Raw genomic sequence first — 22,555 nt, 5'->3', positions numbered from 1 at the left:
CCGGTCTCCCTACGGCTCTGCAGACTGCGGAGGCCCTGTTTACCCATGTCTTCCGGCACTACGGGGTGCCCGAGGACATCGTTTCTGATCGGGGTCCCCAGTTCACGTCCAGAGTTTGGAGGGCGTTCATGGAACGGTTGGGGGTCTCGGTCAGCCTGACCTCGGGTTTCCACCCCGAAAGTAATGGGCAAGTGGAGAGAGTGAACCAAGAAGTGGGTAGGTTTCTAAGGACGTATTGCCGGGACCGGCCCAGGGAGTGGGCGAGGTACGTCCCATGGGCAGAGGTAGCCCAAAACTTCCTCCGTCACTCATCAACCAATATGTCACCGTTTCAGTGCGTGTTGGGCTACCAGCCGGTCCTGGCTCCATGGCACCAGAGCCAGACCGAGGCTCCTGCGGTGGAGGAGTGGGTGCAGCGCTCGAAGGACACTTGGAGAGCCGTCCAAGACGCACTCACTAAGGCGAGTGGACGGCAGAAGAAGAGCGCTGACCAGCACCGCAGTGAGACCCCTGTGTTTGCACCAGGGGATCGAGTCTGGCTCTCGGCTCGAAACCTACCCCTCCGCTTGCCCTGCCGGAAGCTGGGCCCGCAGTGTGTAGGGCCATTTAAAGTCCTGAGGAGGATAAACGAGGTGTGTTACCGGTTACAACTTCCATCTTACTACCGTATTAACCCCTCGTTTCATGTGTCTCTCCTCAGGCCGGTGGTGGCTGGTCCCATGCAGGAAGGTGAGGTGCCGGAGGTCCTTCCACCCCCTCTGGACATTGGGGGGTCCCCGGCGTATACGATACGTGCCATTCTGGACTCCAGACGTCGGGTGGGGGGCCTACAGTTCCTTGTCGACTGGGAGGGGTACGGCGCGGAGGAGAGGTGCTGGGTACCAAGGAAGGACATTTTGGACCCCTCACTACTGAGGGATTTCCACCGCCTTCATGGGGATCGCCCTGCGCCTCGTCCTCCGGGTCGCCCTCGAGGCCGGTGGTGGCGCGCTGCGGGAGCCGCGCGTCAGGAGGGGCGTACTGTCACGAATCCCACCGAAGGTGGCTCCCCTGCCTGCTCGGGCAGCGCTCGGCGGTCGTCGTCGCCGGCCTACTAGCCGCCGCTGATCCCTTTTTCCTTTTCGGTTGGTATGTCTTATTGTTTGCACCTGTTCCTTATTTGTGTATCTTGATTTGTGGTTATTTAAGCCTGGTTAGCCCGCCCAGGTTTGTGCGGGATTATTTTCGTCAGTGTGCTTTTTTTGGATGTGCTGGCGATCTGCTTGAGTTATTTTCTTTCCGAACTGTGGACCCGTTGTGTATGGGTTGGGCACGTAGTTCTCACGCCTGTTGTGTTGACGTCGACCGTTGTCAAACCAGAGAAAAATAAAACACATTTTTCTTACCTCTGCTCTCTGCGCCTGACTCCTACCACCACTCCTAGCAATCGTGACATGCTCACTGATAGGGATGTAAAGAAATGTGTGCAAAAAAAATGTATAGAACATTTCCGGGATATTTGACATATTTATATGTATTATATTTTTGTTGATGTTGCATTTATTTTCTCCTTACAGAGTTTGATCATATCTTGATTTCCTGTCTAAACCTGCTGACCAAATACAAATTACGACCAATGGTGCTAACTTTTGAATCCATAGATGTTTTTCTCTATATCCATATAATTAGGTAACTTTGAAATTTGGGAAATATATTTTTATGGAATTAGGGTGAAGAAAGAAAACCCTGGTTTAAAACTTTCCTCTCTAGCCTAGAATAGAAAACACTGCCACATAGGGCCTACCTGTCAAGGATATGTTAAGGATTTTAACATCAACTCGTGTACTATATAAGATGTGAAAAAGACAGGTTATTCCTTTATTATTTGTAAAATACATTTAATCCCTTAATACTTGGGCAACAAAACCAAATCAAAATCTAAAACAGGAGAGAAAGGGCACAGATTTGAGCAGCAGCGGGCTATTGCGTCTCAGTCACTACATTGTGTATAGTGTTTTTACAGTAGGGCAGTGACATAGATACTAAAGAGAGATACTCTTTCGCTGGCATTGCTCTTCACCTTTGTGTTGTACAGCATATACAGCCATGATGCTAATCTTCCCAACCTTTAGTAACTCAACTGAATTCTCAGTCCTGCACACTGCCACTGAAGCCGACACACATTTTTCTTTTGACAACGTACCAGACAAAATATCACAATGAAAGGCATAGCTACATTGTCTTTACATGGTCATTAGTACAATAATATATAGCTGTACATGTTACAAGACACTTAACCATATATCAGCATAGGCATTATGTGTTAACAAGACTAGGTTTTGGTTGGCTTAGAAAGCCGTACAGTCTATTATGTAGGACTACACAAATGATGATGGAGTGAGTATGTGTGAGTGTTTAAGTGCTTATGTGTGTATATAGGTGAATGTTAAGGGCCTGGTTCCACTTCAGTCCCTAGCCTCTACCCCTTCCGTGTTAACAGATCTATAAGGACTGGATAGGTGTAGATAATAGGGTGATAGCTCCACCTCGCCCTCTAATAAATCAGATTCAAATCTGTAAACTCTGAAGGGAAGCTGAAGATTGAAATGGAACCGGTCGAGAAGTGCTTTGCAGTTGAGCAGGCAACCCTAGTCACAGTGGAGCAAGAACGTATGACAAGAGCTCCCCCTGGCTTTGGAACCATAGCCATGGAATACCATGAAGCATCACAACAGGTCTGCCCCCTAGTGGTTGGTTGGTTGTGGACTTGACTTGTTGACATGGCCAGTATTGGACTTCCTGACACACAAACTCAACCTCTCACAACCGCATGGTCAGTGGTATTATACAGTATCATCATACAGCACAGATACAACATTGTCCGGCAAGTCCCAGCATAATAAGATGTTTGACTGTCAGAGTATAACAAGCAGGGGTAAAAAGTATTCTTTGAAAATAAACTAGATTTGTCTGAATGGCTGAAGAGGTGACATTTATTTTTTATTTTTTTTCTTAATCTTTTTTTTTGCGTTTATGGCACCTGGTATTCCCAGGCGGTCTGCCGTCCCAGTACTAACCAGGCCCGACCCTGAACAGGCGTGTTCAGGGTGGTATGGCCACAAGCGTATTTTTTACCCCGTATTAGGTCCTTTGGCTCATCTCTGCAACGGGCTCAGGAGAGGTGAAGGTTGAGTCATGCGTCCTCCGAAACATGACCCATCTGGCTGCCTACTTCTTATCACACTGCTCTCTTAACCCGGATGCCAGCCGCACCAATGTGTCGGAGGAAACGCCGTTCGACTGATGACTGGAGTAAGCTTGCAGGCGTCCAGACCAGTCACAAGGAGTCGCTACAGCAAGATGAGCCAAGGAAAGCCCCACCAGCCAAACCTTCCCCTACCCCGAACGGCACTGGGCCAATTGTGCGCCGTCCTATGGGGCTCCCGGTCACGGCCGGTTGTGACAGTCTGGGATCAAACCCCATGCTGTAGTGGCGCCTCAGCACTGTGGTGCAGTGCGTTTTAACGCTGCGCCAGCTTAGGACCCCAAGAGGTGAGGTTTCTGTAGGTATGCATAGTACACAGCAATAGGTTAAGGACAGGACATTCAATGTAGTTTAACAGGAACAAGGTGTTGTTGGGGAGGATGGGATATTCCACTCATAAGGCTTGGAAGCATGGGGTCTCTTTATGGCTTGGATTGGTAGGTGTTATAAAAGCACAGCACAAACTATCACTTCTATTATCTTGGTTTTAGACGGGACAGACAAATCAATAGTATCCATTCACTGTTAGTGGTTGTTCTCTATGGAGAAAACTCAGGCAGACAAGCAGTGAGTGCAGAAAATTGTGGGGAGAAGGGATTCAATACATTACCCATGCTTGACAGTCATAAAGCACTGCATATATATACAGTTTATACATATACATTTGAAAAGAGATTGATAAACCAACAGAATACAATGTTTTGGACTCCAGCATGGCATACGGCAATACTTCACAATTAACACAAGAATTCCAGGATCTGTATTCATGTGTGTGTGTGCGTGTGTGTTTAAAAGCCATGCCAATGTAAACCTCAACATTTTGTACAGACTGACATTAGTCAAAATACTGAACAGCTATCTGTGACTGACAAGAATAGTTGGTACTGTATTATCAAAAACTGTGTGAGAAGATGCATTTTTGATCTTGTACAACTGACAAAATTGGCAAGCAACTATTTGAGGAAGTGACAGGCTATAAAAACAAAATAAAGGAAGATAAATATTTTCCTTCAGTCATTGGCTAGTATCTCCAGAGGTCACTAGCCCTTGCTTCTTCCCCCCTGGACTTTAGTACACCGGGCTGTTGCGGATCCCACAGCACAGGACCATACTAAAGGTCATCTCAAAGATCTGACAGGAGAGAACAAAGAAATGAGAGGGGCATTATGGGTTTCTTCATAGAGAGACCAAGGATCGTTTATCTTATATGAGTTACACTTCCACACAAGCTACATACTCTCTTTCATAATACTCACCATAATAATAGCAACTATCAGGGCAGCGATGCCAATCAGGTAAACCTTCTCGGTAAAGAGCTCCCTGATTTTTCCATGACAGTCCTGTCAAACAAAAGAACACATTTGAGTCGAAATTGTACCTTGTGGTTTATGTACTATATAACCAACATTCTGTATTGTCCTCATAGTTGGCCTAAGAGTACTTACTGTAGTGGAAGCGGCGACTGACTTGGGGCAGATGTCTGTAAAACCTTGGGTGATTAACGTAGTGAACGGGTTGCTGATGCCCCTACCACAGCATTCCAACTAAAAGAAAAAGGCACGTGTTAGTGGAGTTGTATTAGTGAGATGTGTGTCTGGATGTTGATATGAGATTCACTTTGCTGTGTGTTGAAATCAACTTACAAGTGAGTTTTGGACAGTTATGCTTTTAGTTTAAGTATGAGCTTGACTTACCGTCTCATGGAAGACCTTCAGCACAGCAGCGGCAGCCTGTTTCTTGTCCTTGTCCTGGTCTGTTAAAGTGGTTGCTACAGAGTTCTCGTACACATTGTCATAGAAGGTAATCAGCTCTTTGGAAATCTACAACCAAAAGGACAGGATGTGTCTGGTCAGGTTATGACAGATATGGAACTCCGAAGGAATAACTGAATGTAGTTATTCCGCCCTCAGTTACTTTGTCATGACCACACTATGACATTATCAAATGGCTTTTAACTCTATCATATAGTACTGTATAATACACTGTGTGTTTCAACATACATTTTGTTTTTGTGTAAGTGTGCAATGTGTTTCTGTGTGTGTAAGATCAGAGTTAGTATGTTTCCTCACCGAATCTTTGTGCATGAATCCAAAGATTCCAGCTGCCACCTCACAAGCAAACAGGATCACCAAGCAGGCAAAGAACTGGAGGAAAACAAAGTAATTAAATCAGTGGCCAATTTAGGGGATAGCTGGGAATGGGCTGGCTAGATTCTTTGGTGCATGGTGCTCTGTCTGTATGACTCACTGTTCCAAGAAGACACTGAGACTCCTGAATGGCACCATAGCAGCCGAGGAACCCGACAACCATCATCACTGCGCCAACAGCGATCAGGATGTGAACACCTTAAATAGAGATGGAGAGAGAATAAACAAAGACAACTTAGTCAATAGTCAATATTCTGCAGAACATTGCTAGTGTGTTGTGTCTTCTACCTTATGATGAGTGCAGTCATCTTAACTACCACCAGGTGGCATGAGTTGGTGTTATTTATTTGGTTTAGCATGTTTTAATTCTGTCTAAATATGGGAACTTTGCAGTTATATTCACAAGGTGCTTGGCTCTCAATCCAATGCAATAAGCATTCATGTCTAATGTCAAGTCTCATCCAAACATTGTAGATAAATGTTATTCTTATGAAGAACATATGGCATAAGAATTGAAGAGAATGCAGGAGTGGGGAAGGATATTTTGTTTTCAGTTGAAAGGTTTATAATATATCAAAGTCGTCTCTCGCCAGGCTGTGCAATGTTTTGTTTTTACAGCTCCTTGGTGTGGTCAGATTTCATTAGCCCCTCCCATCATGCCTTGTTTTCATCCATCAGATGCTCAGACAGGGCTAGCATGGTAACCATGGAAACCCATGGTAGCTCTGCTGACCTTGGTGTGCTGGACTGATTTCACCCATAAATTCAATCATAAAACATGCACTTAGAAATAGTCCAACTATGCATAAGACCATATAATGCCTAGGGCCTCACACTGAATCTCAATCAGGGGGGTTAGGTGATATTATACAACAGGTGGGTCCAATCCTGAATGCTGATTGGTTAATTATCTTTTGTTCTGACCCACAATTCTTCTTTCTTCCCCTCTCTTCCTGTGACCTCATCAGACTTTAGCATGTGGTCCAGAGCAACAGTTGCCTGAGCCACCGCTTCCGAAGGCACGTAACATTATTGTTCACTGCTGTTTCCGTGACGATAGCCCTAAAGTTTTGCGGGGACAGTAGTTCCGAGAAGATAAGGTTGGTGTGAAGTGAGCTGTGTGGTGAATCTGTGCGGCACCCTTTTATTGGCTGAACAGTGAATGCAGCCCGGGGTAGAAATGACTCACTAACCACAGAGAATATGTCACTTTTTAGCTCAAGAAAGATATTTCTTTATGCTTTAGTCTACAGGCCTATTCTCTTTCTTTTCCCCTTTCTCTTTCTGTAACCTTTCTCTATATCTCTCAGATAAATTCAGTTCATGGGGACTTTATGCAAAGTATTACGGTACCAATTTTTATAAACCAACTTGGGGAAAAACACACCCTTTGTCTTGCTTGAAACACTATACAGGGCTTTAAGTAGGGGTACTGTATGCCACTGTCTCCTATGATCTCTCCCTCTCCCCATCCATCATCCTTAAGACCTCCACCCACGCCCCACAGACTACACTGCCATTCCATCCCTCTACTCTGTCCTTGATAGATACAAGGAGGGGCCTGGTCACGATTTGGTTTAATGTTTTTTTGTCCTGCATATTGTAATCGCAAAGCTTATTGGATTCTCGTCCTCTCCCATCCCCTCATATTCCAGTGAAGGAACAGACGGCCAGGACAGCGCCTCTCTCCTGCCTGCTCGCCTGGCTCATTTAAAAATCGATGGCTTGGAGGCTGACCAAGTGCTCCTTCAATTTCCTTGATTGTGGCTGTGCGGCGGGGGGAATTGAATCACGGATGGGGAGCTTTTTACGAGCGCTGCTCAGCCATCCCTTACCATGACATCACCAGAGCAAAACAGGGGCGTGACAGGCATGTTTAGCAGTGGGTCGATGCAGTATCACACGCTTCTCTCTGTTGTTAATTTTTGCTTTAAACAAACCATTTTATAATAAAAAAAAAAAAAATGTGCTTCCTGTGGTGAGCAGCAAAAACAACATTTTTCCTGTGGGAAGCAGTGGCATTGATGACACACGGTAGCTGTCTAGATTTCTTATGACCAACGTTTGAATCATCCGTCCTACCCACTTGTGTACTAGTGAGAACATGGTTGCTACCATAAGACATCGTTGGATACCACTAGATTTGAGGGAAGAGTGAACAGAGCCTACAGTCTTTCCATTGGGAAGAAAAGGACATTTCAACCAAACTAGATGTTTTTATTATTACCAAAAAAGTAATGTTAGAACACAAATAATGTGTGTAATAACACAAATATGGTGAAATAATGTAGGCTTTGGTCTGAGGTAAACCGTATTTCTGCTGGTTGATTAATCAGGAGGTTCCAAACATCAGAGCCCCTGATGTGACCTTCTACTCTGACCTCACTCACAGTGGATGAATGGTGACCTACACTCTTAGACAAAAAGGTGCTATCTAGAACTTAAAAGTGTTCTTTGGCTGTCCCCATAGGGGAACCCTTTGAAGAACCCTATTTGATTCCAGGTAGAACCCTTTCGGTTCCAGGTTGAACCCTTTTGTGTTCCATGTAGATCCTTTTCCACAGAGGGTTCTACATGGAACCCAAAAGGGTTTTACCTGGACCGAAAAGGGTTCTACCTGGAACCAAAATGTGTTCTACCTGGAACCAAAAAGGATTCTTCTATGGGGATAGCCGATGAATCATTTTGGAACCTTTTTTTCTAAGAGTGTAGTGCCCTGAAGAAACCCGGGGCCCCATTCTAAGGATACTATTCAGTCTTCGCCTTTTGTACATATCATTTGACTTCTTTAGGGAAGTTTGCTTACTACAGGCACAGAAGAATATTCTGAAAACTGCACTTTGTCAAGTACTATATGTGTTAAATCCTTCAGGTAAAGATAGAGAATACAAGATGCTTCAAATGGAACTTATGTTTATTTGAAGCACATACATTGTTCTTGGGTGCATGACCAAGGATATACAGTACAATGGATTTCCACTGAGTCATCACCGGTCATTGCTTGTACGGAAATTATATGAGAAACAGGGAGAAGTGCTGACCACCCCCAGATCATCTAGAAAAAGGATGACTCCTGACCTCATTGTGTTTCAGTTATTGTTATATTTAAACTATTATCAGCCTCTCTGGAGGATACACTTTCTTTGCGTGTAATAAACACTAAACTTGGAGTTAGATTCCAATGTACACTAAATTTAATTCAATATACCATAGACTACATTCTAAACTTAATAGGTACGGGTGTGACGTGAATTACCGTACTGTTCCGCTACCTCGTACAAACCGAAATGCCACTGCTTATGTCACTATTTGAATGTGTCTTGGCTATGGAAAAACATGTAGAGGCTATGCACATGAAAACTGATACAGCACTGTGGTACTGGATAGTACATTATTATCCAGAAAAGGTGTCTATGTGCTTGTCCATGTGCGTGCACGCCAGTGAATTGTAATGCATAATGCAGCTGTTAGTCTCATTAACTCCCGGGGTAGGCAGCTGGCTCAGAGCCAGGGGGGGATAGACCCTTGAGTGAGAGGAAACATAAGGCCCAACACCAGCTCTGGAACCAGCGCAGTCTATGACATCAGGCTCTCCACACCATGGTGCTAGAGTGCCCAGTCTATGGGCCAGGAGAGAGAGATGTGCTGTGTGGAACCTAGCACATGAGAAGGTATAGGCATGAGGGAAATAAATGGAAAAGAGAAAAGAGAAAGGAGAGAGGAGGAGGATACCAGAGCAAGAGAGAGAGATGGACAGAGCAATAGAAAAACAAGAGGATTGAGATGAAGATAGAGAGAGTGGTAGGGAGGTGGATAGAGGAGTGACAAAATCAAAGGAAGGAGGAAGAGAAAAGAAAGGAGGACAGAGAGAGGTAGACAGAGCTGAAGAGGAGGAGGGAGAGTGTAACACAGACGTTAAACACAAACAGATGGGGACAAAGCTGAACTTCAGTGGAAAGTAACAGGCTAGAGGGGAAAGAGGGTGGGGCAGTATGAGGGAGGAGAGGGGGAGACTGGTGAGGAATTTTTTCCTTTCGTTTAGAAAAAAAAGCAAGAAGGACCATGCTCTGAAGAGAAAAATACTTTATGTAACGGGCAGGCTGTGATTATTTTTAAACAAGCGAGTAAATTGTTAAAGGACATACAAACCCAGTTGCTGAAAAATAACCACAGTCTCTTGGTTTCTCTTAATCAACTTTGAAGAGAAGAAATTTTAAAATGAATGCCCTGAAAACATCCACAACATAATTGGAAATCCCCTGAGGATGGATTGTGCTCCAGTTGGCTACTGTTTATTAGATCTGCATGGACATTGTGCTTCTTTAGCCTAATCAAGGCTAAATGGCTGAAGTTTCCTCTACTGCAAGTTCACTTCCCCCTCCATTTTACCTCCTTCCTTAACGTGATATCTGTTTACCCTTCTGACCTGCATTCATGAATGATAAAATGAATGACTGATAACAAGGAAGATGATTCATGAGGCCAACACTGAATGTAGATTTTGAACGTTGCAGCTAGTGAAAGTTTAGGGGAGAGAGAGGACGTTTATGAAGGAAGTTGACCGCACAAGGAAGGAATTTCATGTGTTGTATACAATAGGGCAGACAAGTTTGGCCCCCCGAGAAGCAGGACAAATCCCTAGCTGATGTTAGTAACCTCAACCTAGATTAAAAAACATGAGCTGGCGCACACCCAGAAAAATGTGTTTGTGTGGAGGTGCTGACTAACGGCGAATAAACTATAAACTATCAAAATAAAGAAAGTCGCACACTCCATGTATAAACTCCCAGTAATTTAATGGGTATTTACCAACGTTTCGGCATCACTGTGCCTTCCTCAGGGTCCTCAACCTAGTCACATAACTACGGCCAACTACACAGTATCTGACAGTGAAGTGTGAGTGATGCTACACTAGAGCTGAACATGACAGAGGAGTGCATCTGGGGGTCATATGGTGGAACACCAGCTTTTTAAGACATGCCGAGTCCAGACTCTGGAAGCAGCTCAGTATTGCATTTACCATCCAGGCTCATTTAATGTTCTATAATATCTCTACCTAAAGGACATTATCTAGAGGAAGTGGTAGGGAGAGGTATGAGTGAGAGTGCAAATTTAGACTCCTGGGGCAGGGGTGGCGCTAATAAGCATCTTCTGGCATCTTCTCCCCTCATGGGTGACCCTTTACTGGAATCTATCAACAGAAAAGTGGACATAGTACCGTGTGTTTACTCCCCCTGAGTGTTTAATGGGCCAGTAGAATTACCCTCTTACCTCTCTCCTCTGTCCAATCTCACAATGCACGAGAGGAACCTGAGTACCACCCAAGTCCTGCCAAAATTGGTGGTTTTATTGGTTGTAGTTAATGTAAAATGTATTCACACTTATTTTAATTTGAGATTCACTCTCCTTCTATGTCCCTCAATATGGGTTGATACGTAATGTAAGGTCATGTGGGTTATGTGGGTAATGTGGTTATAGATCAAAGGAAAGGTGCCTCTCTAACCTCATGTGCTCGCCACATAGGTTCTTGCTCTCTGCAATACAATGCTGTGTGTTGTGGTGAGGTGCCCAGCTCCATCTGAACATAACCAGACTGTCTTATAAAACATTTACACTTTGGACCAGAATTGTCCAAACTAGCAAACATCATACACTGGATCTGTTCTCACTGACAGACTTCACTGGTGCAATAGGCAAGTACAACTCCCTTAACTTTCCCAATCACTAGCTGGGCAAGTTGCTTTCAGAACACAGAGCTACTATTTCAAAAAGTTCCAATGAATCAACATCGATACAATATCACCATCTTTCAAGCTATGACAAGCACGATGAAATTGAGTCCTTATTTGCTTATTTTCCAATGTATAACATTTCTACAATATACATCCAATATCAAGATGCAGTTGTACAGTAGCAAGGCTGCAGTACTTCCTACTGCTACTCTCACTAAGCAGATCAATAGCCTTATGATATCCCCTTGCACAGAGGTGGACAAACTACAAACCATTCAATCAGGCCACTGTTAGATGTCTAAAACGAGATAGAAATTAGAGGTTGACCGATTAATTAGGGCCGATTTCAAGTATTCATAACAATCGGTAATCTGCATTTTTGGATGCCAATTATGGCCGATTACATTGCACTCCATGAGGAGACTGCGTGGCAGGCTGACCACCTGTTACGCGAGTGCAGCAAGGAGCCAAGTTAAGTTGCTAGCTAGCATTAAACTTATCTTATAAAAAACAATAAATCTTAATCACTAGTTCACTACACATGGTTGATGATATTACTAGTTTAACTAGCTTGTCCTGCGTTGCATACGATCAATCCAGTGCCTGTTAATTTATCATCGAATCACAGCCTACTTCAACTTTGCCAAACTGGTGATGATTTAACAACGCATTCACGAAAAAAGCACTGTCGTTGCACCAATGTACCTAACCATAAACATTAATGCCTTTCAATACACAAGTATATTTTTTTAAACCTGCATATTTAGTTAAAATAAATTAATGTTAGCAGGCAATATTAACTGGGGAAATTGTGTCACTTCTCTTGCGTTCTGTGTAAGCAGAGTCAGGGTATATGCAGCAGTTTGGGCCGCCTGGCTTGTTGCGAACTGTGTGAAGACCATTCTTCCTAACAAAGACTAATTAATTTGCCAGAATTTGACATAATTATGACATTACATTGAAGGTTGTGCAATGTAACAGCAATATTTAGACTTAGGGATGCCACCCGTTAGATAAAATACGTAACGGTTCCGTATTTCACTGAAAGAATAAACGTTTTGTTTTCGAAATGATCGATTCCAGATTTGACCATATTAAGGACTCAAGGCTTGTATTTCTGTGTTTATTATATTATAATTAAGTATATGATTTGATATTTGATAGAGCAGTCTGTCTGAGCGGTGGTAGGCAGCAGCAGGCTCGTAAGCATTCATTCAAACAGCACTTTCCTGCGTTTGCCAGCAGCTCTTCGCAATGCTTGAAGCACAGCACTGTTTATGACTTCAAGCCTATCAACTCCTGAGATTAGGCTGGCTTTACTATAGTAGCTATAAGAACATCCAATAGTCAAAGGTATATGAAATACAAATGGTATAGAGAGAAATAGTCATATAATTCCTATAATAACTACAACCTAAAACATCTTAACTGGGAATATTGAAGACTCATGTTAAAAGGAACCACCAGCTTTCATATGTTCTCATGTTCTGAGCAAGGAACTTAAACGTTCGCTTTTTTACATGGCACATATTGCACTTTTACTTTCTTCTCCAACACTGTTTTTTGCATTATTTAAACCAAATTGAACATGTTTCATTTTTTATTTGAGACTAAATAGATTTTATTTATGTATTATATTAAGTTAAAATAAAAGTGTTCATTCAGTATTGTTGTAATTGTCATTATTACAAATATGTATATTAAAAAACTAAAAAACAACAACAACAACAAACATTGTCCGAATAATCGGTATCGGCTTTTTTTGGTCCTCCAATAAATCGGCATCGGCGTTGAAAAATCATAATCGGTCGACCTCTAATAGAAATTATAATGGGCCTATATATTTTTTAATAACAGCTGTCTTTCTGGCCCGCAAATGAATTTGGACAAACAAATCGGTAAAAAATGTTTTTATTCTGTATGGCCCTCTGTTGAATTTCGAAATCCCGATGTGGCCCTCGAGACCAAAAGTTTGCCCACCCTTGCCATAGCAGGTCATGGCTGAGCAGCCCCTTCAGCTGTCCCCAGCCATCGATGGCAACCCACTGGGCTGGGACAAAGGGGGCTGTGTCCATGGAGCCCCATGAGGTCATGGGTCAAGGCCTGCCCAGGCCATTACAGTGAAACTTCCCTTCTATTACAACTTCACAGGCCATGGCCCAAATGGCATCCTATTCCTTTCATATTGCATTACTGATGGGCCCTGACCAAAAGTAGTACACTATGTAGGGAGTATGGTGCCATTTGGGACGCATTTAGTCTCCGGGACTGTGTGAAACACACTCAACGGAACACACAAAATGGAAGCTGATAATGCGTATGAGCGACCTACTAGTGTCACTTCCACTAGCAATATTGCACTACTTGAAAACATTTCACACACTTGCACTTCCCACAATAAGAATACCATAAACACTTTTAAATTCATGCACAAAGTGAGTGGGGCAATGCCTCCCTCTAACAGACTATTTCAGGATATCTTAATGAGTCTTCACTTTGCCATAGTCGCTTAATTGTTGAGACAGTCGCATTCAAAGACTTGAAGTTTGTCTTACATTTGAAGCTATGCCTTGTAATGACTGGGAATTTACAATCTTGTAGATGATTATAATGTCATGCATTATACAGTTAGATATCACTTGAGTAAGATAAAATATTAGCCTACTAACATCTATGTCAATAACCTCCGGTTAATCATGACAGGCGAATGACCACAGTGATAAAATGGAGAGCTTTTGTTTCTTATAAAACAACAATTAACCTAGTGTAAAAATGCACAAACTCTACAAAAGGATTTGTTTATCATTGTCTTATTCACAAAAATTACTGAGAAAAGAGTTTTGACTGATTTTAATGTCATAACCTTAAGAAAGAGAGGATGTGATGACAACAATCAATTACTCCCTTTCCTGCTGCCTCTTACAGAACTTGGTTTCTAAGAGCCACGGGATTTCCATTAGGTCAGAAATATAATCATGGTCAGCATTATGCCAAGATTCCTTTAAGAACAGTGAGGGAAGAGGACCCAGAGAGAGAGGGGCCTAGTGAGAGACAAGGAGTAGTAGGGGGTGAGACAGGAGAATATCAAAGTGGACATAATAGTGAAACTGAAAACCTGATCCACCTTGTGTGTGGAATCATTGTCATGGTCAGAAAAACAGACAGTTGATCCTCTCTGGAGAATTGTCCAAGCCTCCAAAACAAGAAAACATGTCAAAGCCTTTATGTAGGCTAGGAAAGTGACAACATAAAAATGGTGTTTACAGTTTTCAGAATAAGAAATGTGTGTGTGCGCTCAGCAACAGTTTCTCAACAGAGATACTGCATAAACACTGCTATGGCTTCTTCTATTTGAATTCCACCCATACTGTTACATGGGTATGACTTAATGCAGGATGTGGTGATGATGGAGAATGTTTTATATAGCTGGTCTGTTGTGACACTTGAACAGTTGGGGTTAGAGTGCTGTGACCCTTGTTTAGGGTGCTGTTGGTCCAGTTGTTACCAACTACCTCTGTCAGACAGAAATAAAGACCTCAGCTATAGAACGCTTGGTCATAGCCCATAACACCCAGCTGCTAACTAAGAATAACACGATTACCAGGTGGGATCTCCCTTTTTAGTGCAATGGGAAAATTCCTGGCAACCTCAGTTCAGAATACATACATAGTGGACTGCCACAAGAAAGATACTTTTCAGTGAATTGTGAGGTATAAACCCAATACTACTGCCGCAGTACTTGTACTAAACAAAACTCCCAAAATACCTTAGGATACTATACCTGTAAATGTTAGGTAGATACACAAGTTTTATTCTGAAACTGGAAGTATGTGTGGGTAGTAGTTGTCTAAAAGATATTGGATAAACATTGCACTGCTCTCTGGGAAAACATGTTTCTTGCTCAACATGTGAGCAACATAGGCTACATTCTTCCTGATAACACAGGAGACTTTTCATTCTGTAAACCCCTTCATAAAAAGGTTAACTGAGGGAATTTACAATTCCTCACTGATGGCATTCATTTTCCAAATGAACCCACACCCCTGCTTTTGACAGAAATCAAATGAATCCCTATTTTTAATCATTTACTTAAACTACTTAAGTAACCCTAAAAGGAACTCCCATTACGTTTGATCACTTTGGCCATAATAGTAGAGAAGTGGAATCTGCCATTTTAGAAGACACTGAGGGATCAGTGGAGCATTGGGATACTGTTTGTTCTGCTTGACCTTGTCCCTGAGCACTCCAGGGGAGTACAACTACACAATGGACCAGTTGTCAAATAGAGAGAACCCAGCTCACAACATCACGTTTATGGAACATCAATAAAATGTTTATAACACACATATTCACCATGTTAAATGCATGTTACAGTATAGTCTGAAGACAAGGAGGGAGAGTGTTAAAGTACTTACTGTTTAAGAAGGTGGTTGGTGCTTGTTGGCCGTCAAACTTCAACTCTAGCAGGCTGCTGGTGTGGCTGTCATGTCGAAGCCACAGAGCCACGCCCAGGACCACACCTCCAGCGAGCTGGACAGAAGAGAGGGAATGAGAAAATTGAAAGAGTTAGACACATGCACTCACATACAAGAACCAACATTCATTTACCTTGCAAAATTCACTTTGAAGTCTTCTTTTGTTAGGTGTAGCGAATAGAACTTCAGTGTTGTTCATGTTCTTTGCAGACTGAACATCGTCACTTCCACCACCCTCTTCTCTAAAGCAACAGTGTCTCTGGCTAATCTCGATGCCAACGTAGGAGTCAATAGTGGAATCCCTGTGACTCCATGCTTTACCAAAACTGACAACTTTTATACAGCCCAGGTTTCTATTTCAGCAGTGTCTGGTTTCTCCCTGAGTTTGGATGAACAGTGAATTCTTTTCTACCATAGCCTCCATTTTGGCTCTGAGAATGGGGGACTTCTTGGCCCCCTGTCTGGTGCCTCTCCAGAAACTGCACAGAGCTGAACATAGGAGGACAGAAGAAGTGGGGAAAGTGAGGCCTTACTCAAACATTCATTTCTGCATACATGTTTTATTCTATTCAGCAGTATAGCAGCTGGGGATCTGCATACATTTCTGCATACATTTTTGATTCTATTCAGCAGTATAGCAGCTGGGGTTCGCCAAGAGTGGATTGGTGTTGACAGATCTTTACGGTTGCTATTAGGATGGGGAGCGTTGGTGTTACGTAATTCATCTACACAGCACTGCTTCTGCCGCAGTCCCAACAAACACAGGCAGCACAACTCTGACTAACGAATGCCCAGACAAGTGGAGGACAAAGGAGGCTCTGCCCACCCAGCCACCCACTCCCCCAGAGTCCTGTTAGCCCCCTGCCCTACCTTATGATATGAAAGCACAGCCACATCTGTTAACAGCTGCATGACAACACAGAACACTGGAAGAGATCACCACCCCACCTTCTCTGACATGGGGTGGTGGCTGTAATGCTTCAGATGAAGAGAGCTTTCACTAAGGCTTCCTGTACCTGGAGTCAGTGTCTGTACAAACTACTACTGTACCTCTGCCCTGCGGTTGGTAAAATCCATCTAACTGGACTTAACTCCAAAAAGGTTTACTAGGTTAGTGAAATGTAATACATCTAACCCATATCTTCACAGCAGGAATATGTTAAGACTTAACCTAAGTTAGCTGTATAATAATCATGATCCCTCTGGTTGAGTTCATTCATGGAGACTATCAAAAATTCTGCCTGAAAATAGACTCCCCTACCCAGCCGCTCTGCTCTTCTCTCCTCCCCATCTCCCTCAGCAAGGTCCATTCCACTGCTGAGGCTCACTGCTGCCTGGCAACAAGATCAACACTGCAGCCTGCCAAAGGGTGAGGCTCCTGAACAGTTGCATTCTGGAGCAGCCAAGAGAGACATCTGAACAGTCATCTCTTTTGGGATTTCTGTAATTTGGACATGAATATACTGTATCTAATACTTGAGAGACACAGACCCCGAGACACAGTATAGTGTACATAAATTACATTAATATGATACTGTACTGTATCATACAATGTTTAATATAAACTTGTTATTAACTTTTTTTCTTCTCACAAATGGAAAGAGTCCATACTTATTTCCAAATTCTATACTGAGGCCTAACGGTTCCATAATATATAAAGCTAAATACAAATTCCTTAGGTGTTGCTAGGGAAAGAAATATGAATAAGAACAGTGGACAGAAATGAAGTCCAGTGACTGGGAAGGCATGCCAGTTCTTTGCAGCCTTATTGTCACCCTCCTCTTTCGGGTGACTTCCCTCACCCCTGTCAGCTGTTGCTGTTCCCAGTATGGGCAAAGGGCTGCTCTGATATCTACTGTAGACACAGTATGACTCCCCTCCCTCCCTCACATTTAGTTTCCCCTGCCTTTCCAACATGCTGGCCTGAGAGCAACCTGCAGAGACAGGTGGCTGCATGGGGAAAATAACAGAGGTAGCATGTGTCAGTGCACAGTCATTAGTTTGCTTCCACGCCAGGGGGTCTCATTGAAGAAGGGAACTTCAGACTCCTTTTCCTATCTGGACACCAAAGCCCTATAGTCCACTGTGTTTGATTCTCTGTGTGGTTTCTGTGGCAAGATTCCACTGTAGGATGTTAAACAGTTTGGAAAGTATTCCATGGTTCTATCCCAAGTACAGTGCTTCTTTCCATTGCCTCCTCCCATCCATGTGCTGATCAAGCACAGATCTACTTACAGATGGTTTTATAGGCTACAAAAAAGATGTTGTCACAGATAAGTCACTATTCCACTAACATAATTATTAGGTAACAAAAGGTTTATACAATATTGTTACTATAGTAATTACAATGATATGACACAGGTGTGAGCATTCAAATCCAATCCATGATTATTTATATTATCAAAGTGGTACGAGGCCAACCAAGTGACTTGCAAGCGAGTCTTGTGAAAATCTCAGGGAGACCAACCAACCATATCATTATATTAACCCGATCCGATGAACTTAATCATGTCATTTCCATGCTAGCTAAAAAGTTAAATTCACAGAAAAAAATAACAATACACCAAAACAGCTACTATCTTCAAGTACACATCATGAACTGCTTATCTGACTTCTCTCAACTCTTGCGTGGGAAAGAACATTTTCAGCATGTTCACTGAGTTCGAGAGATGAATGTGTCACTTATCTGTGCGAGGAAGTACAGTACATGTTTTTCCTGTACTATGACTGGCAAACACAACATAGTATACCTCAGTGCCAGTACCCCACTGTGTTTCCCCTTTGCTGTATTATAACTGTATCCTGATACTACAGAACTACATGCCTTGCTGCTATCTGTCTGGGACCAGATAACATACCGCCTTACTGCCCTAGCACCTCAGCTCTTTTTACTGCAGTCTAGTGAGAGGGCTATTTCTGCCACATGCCTTGTATGCAGGGGGTTGTAAAATGCTTGGCGCACTGGTGCTGTTGATGGGAATGGCTCAAATGCAGAAGCCACAGATCCTGTAAACCACGGGTCAGCCACCGGCCCCTTTCCACTCAACTCTGATTTATGTTCTGAGAAGCCCATGAGTCTTGGCCTTCGAATGCGGGTGTACAAGAGGACATTCCCTGGCATTGTTTAAATCAGAATTATATTTGATATATCTCAATGACTTGGTGTCCCGGCTCAAAAGGCAATCCACAGGAATGAACAAAGTGATTGAAAGGTTTTCATGTGAAAGGATGTGTTCAAACTAAATGTAATTAGATAGATCTTTCTTTTTTTGCCAGCTTGTTCTTAAAGTGATTTGTCACCTGTTCAACATATGCAAAATGGCATGGGTAGCAACCCTTAATCAAACATTCTTTGGGGAAGGCTTTTAGTTTAATTTACAATGACAGCCTTTGGATGAATTATCCTTGAGAGAAAAGAGAATGGATGATATACATTTCCAGTCTAATGGATATGGTCATTGAGCAAGCAAAAGACCCCGACACATCAATCCATGCAACCACTTAAGCAATCATGAATCTTAAAATGAGTATCTCTCAGTTTCCACAGATGACTGCTATGCCACACCCCAGCCCCTACTATAATTCATCCTTTCCAACCTTCTTCATGACTGAGTCAAGACTCACAATGAATTTCACTCCCACATTACAACCCACATGAACAAGTGCGGGTCTTGGCACAGTGAATGATTTCTCAAGTTCAGTGCCCTCACCTAATCTGGGGTCACCCAAAGTAGCCTTGGGGATATGTTTACAACAATAGTCTGGAGGTCTACCAATACATGTCCTTCTGATTGTTGTGGTTCTATACACGCTCTTAAGAATACTTCTGCCTAATCATCAATCAATAACATATCCCTATAATAAAAATATACATCTCAAGACAGAAGAATATGGAATGAGCTGCAACATACACTCAAACTGGACAGTTTTATCTTCATTCAAAGACTCAATCATGGACACTCTTACTGACAGTTGTGACTGCTTTGAGTGATGTATTGTTGTGTCTACCTTCTTGCCGTTTGTGCTGTTGTCTGTGCCCAATAATGTTTGTACCCTGTTTTGTGCTGCTGCCATGTTGTTGTCATGTTGTGTTGCTACCGCTGTGTTGTCATGTGTTGCTGCCATGCTATGTTGCTGTCTTAGGTCTCTATTTATGTAGTGTTGTCTCTCTTGTCATGATGTGTGTTTTGTCCTATATCTAATTTATTTTTAATCCCAGCTCCCGTCCCCGCAGGAGGCGTTTTGCATTTTGGTAGGCCGTTATTGTAAATAAGAATTTGTTCTTAGCTGGCTTGCCAGGGACATAAAAAGACTAAGGAACATTTCACTTCCACTAATGAAAGGATGGTGTGACAATCTGTTGGGTTTTGAAAAGTTTGCATAAATGTTTGTGGTCTTTTAGTCAAAGTTTCCCTCCATCCCAATGACTCATCCATAATAAACACATGTACCCAATGAATCACAGAGGCAAAGGCATTTCAGGGGATTTACACAACTTCACAATGATTAACGGGCCTATTTTAATAATATAAAAATATCCAGAATTTAATTCAGTTCATTGGAGCCAAAAACACCACAAAAAATGATGGGTGTATGTATGAGATTACTGAGGGACAACATCGAGGTATTCCAATCTAAACAATGACTGAAATGTGATTTGTAGTCGAAAACGGACCACGGACCATCTATGTACTGGAAAAACACTATGTTCTTAGTTCCTGCACAGTCATATTCCGATCAATCATATCCTGCACTTGGTTATTATTCATATAATTATTTACTTTAGTCAGCAACATAATTTCGAATCTTCACATATCATGACGGTCTGTTCCCGATGCGGTCCCTAAAATATGGCTGCTCTTGTAGGTCCCTAAAATATGGCTGCTCTTGTAGGTCCCTAAAATATGGCTGCTCTTGTAGGTCCCTAAAATATGGCTGCTCTTGTAGGTCCCTAAAATATGGCTGCTCTTGTACAGCTAGCTATTCGTAATAAATAAGAACGCACCTCATATCGCCATATGGCAGCATAGGCTACGAGTCTAGGTCTATTTAAAAACAAAACCTCTATTTTTATTTTAATAAAAATAATACAATAAATAAAACATTAAATAAAACAACTATAAATAAGACTACTACATCGGCATCTGCAGGCCTATTTGGGTGAGGTTTTCCACAGATCGTTTACCTATTTGGCAACAACAACAACAAAAAATACCAAATAAATCTATTTTTAATAAAACTATTTTTAGCAGGAAGAGGGGGAGGTTACTGCCCCTATAGACAAGCAACCAAATGCTTGGCCAGATAAAAGTCTATATTACAAGAAAAAAGTCTCACCCAGAAGATGAAGTTAAAGAAGAAAAGCATGTATTTGATACATTTAGTGCAGCCTTCGACTCCCATGGTTGAAGTATTCTGATCCCTTTCGGTGGTGAGGCAACGGGCAAGAGACACAAGAGACACAAGGCCAGACGGTTGTAAAATGAAAATAATCCGATGTTTTTAGCCACTGGACTCTGTCGAGGTCGACACAAATAGGCAACACCCAAGTACTCCCCGCCCCTTAAAAACTAGGTGGAAGAGGAAGAGACTCAGACTGCTTCGCAACAAGACATGTAGGATACGCAATCCCTTCGCGCGACCCCGCCTCAGTTTTTTTTAATTAGCCTCTCTCCTTGCACAAATCGAACAATATGGTTGTACAACGGTGCCGCCTACAGAGCAAGTGAGGCATGGCAGTTTAGGGGGCTATGCCTATTGGGCCAGTGGGTGAGTGGGGCCGCTATTATATACTGCTCAAAAAAATAAAGGGAACACTTAAACAACACATCCTAGATCTGAATGAAATAAATAATCTTATTAAATACTTTTTTCTTTACATAGTTGAATGTGCTGACAACAAAATCACACAAAAATAATCAATGGAAATCCAATTGATCAACCCATGGAGGTCTGGATTTGGAGTCACACTCAAAATTAAAGTGGAAAACCACACTACAGGCTGATCCAACTTTGATGTAATGTCCTTAAAACAAGTCAAAATGAGTCTCAGTAGTGTGTGTGGCCTCCACGTGCCTGTATGACCTCCCTACAACGCCTGGGCATGCTCCTGATGAGGTGGCGGATGGTCTCCTGAGGGATCTCCTCCCAGACCTGGACTAAAGCATCCGCCAACTCCTGGACAGTCTGTGGTGCAACGTGGCGTTGGTGGATGGAGCGAGACATGATGTCCCAGATGTGCTCAATTGGATTCAGGTCTGGGGAATGGGCGGGCCAGTCCATAGCATCAATGCCTTCCTCTTGCAGGAACTGCTGACACACTCCAGTCACATGAGGTCTAGCATTGTCTTGCATTAGGAGGAACCCAGGGCCAACAGCACCAGCATATGGTCTCACAAGGGGTCTGAGGATCTCATCTCGGTACCTAATGGCAGTCAGGCTACCTCTGGTGAGCACATGGAGGGCTGTGCGGCCCGCCAAAGAAATGCCACCCCACACCATGACTGACCCACCGCCAAACCGGTCATGCTGGAGGATGTTGCAGGCAGCAGAACGTTCTCCACGGCGTCTCCAGACTCTGTCACGTCTGTCACGTGCTCAGTGTGAGCCAGCTTTCATCTGTGAAGAGCACAGGGCGCCAGTGGCGAATTTGCCAATCTTGGTGTTCTCTGGCAAATGCCAAACGTCCTGCACGGTGTTGGGCTGTAAGCACAACCCCCACCTGTGGACGTCGGGCCCTCATACCACCCTCATGGAGTCTGTTTCTGACCGTTTGAGCAGACACATGCACATTTGTGGCCTGCTGGAGGTCATTTTTAAGGGCTCTGGCAGTGCTTCTCCTGCTCCTCCTTGCACAAAGGCGGAGGTAGCGGTCCTGCTGCTGGGTTGTTGCCCTCCTACGGCCTCCTCCACGTCTCCTGATGTACTGGCCTGTCTCCTGGTAGCGCCTCCATGCTC

General features: G+C 43.1%; 1 protein-coding gene across 1 annotated transcript; it reads right to left on the bottom strand.

Annotated features, from left to right (window-relative positions):
• Positions 1-1,829: 1,829 nt before the first annotated feature.
• On the bottom strand, positions 1,830-21,251 carry LOC106563533 (CD81 antigen). Its single transcript, XM_014129215.1, has 8 exons — positions 20,936-21,251; positions 15,539-15,653; positions 5,492-5,589; positions 5,314-5,388; positions 4,939-5,064; positions 4,690-4,788; positions 4,501-4,584; positions 1,830-4,375 (listed from the first exon to the last, which is right to left on the bottom strand). The coding sequence occupies exons 1-8, from the start codon at positions 20,999-21,001 to the stop codon at positions 4,313-4,315; spliced, it is 726 nt and encodes a 241-aa protein (XP_013984690.1). The 5' UTR covers positions 21,002-21,251; the 3' UTR covers positions 1,830-4,312.
• Positions 21,252-22,555: the final 1,304 nt, after the last annotated feature.

The sequence above is a fragment of the Salmo salar genome, chromosome ssa11 (genome assembly GCF_905237065.1).
Source record: "Salmo salar chromosome ssa11, Ssal_v3.1, whole genome shotgun sequence".
In the NCBI taxonomy this organism is placed as follows: domain Eukaryota; kingdom Metazoa; phylum Chordata; class Actinopteri; order Salmoniformes; family Salmonidae; genus Salmo; species Salmo salar.
The sequence above is the reverse complement of the archived record's forward strand: the minus strand, read 5'-3'. Positions and strand labels throughout refer to the sequence as shown.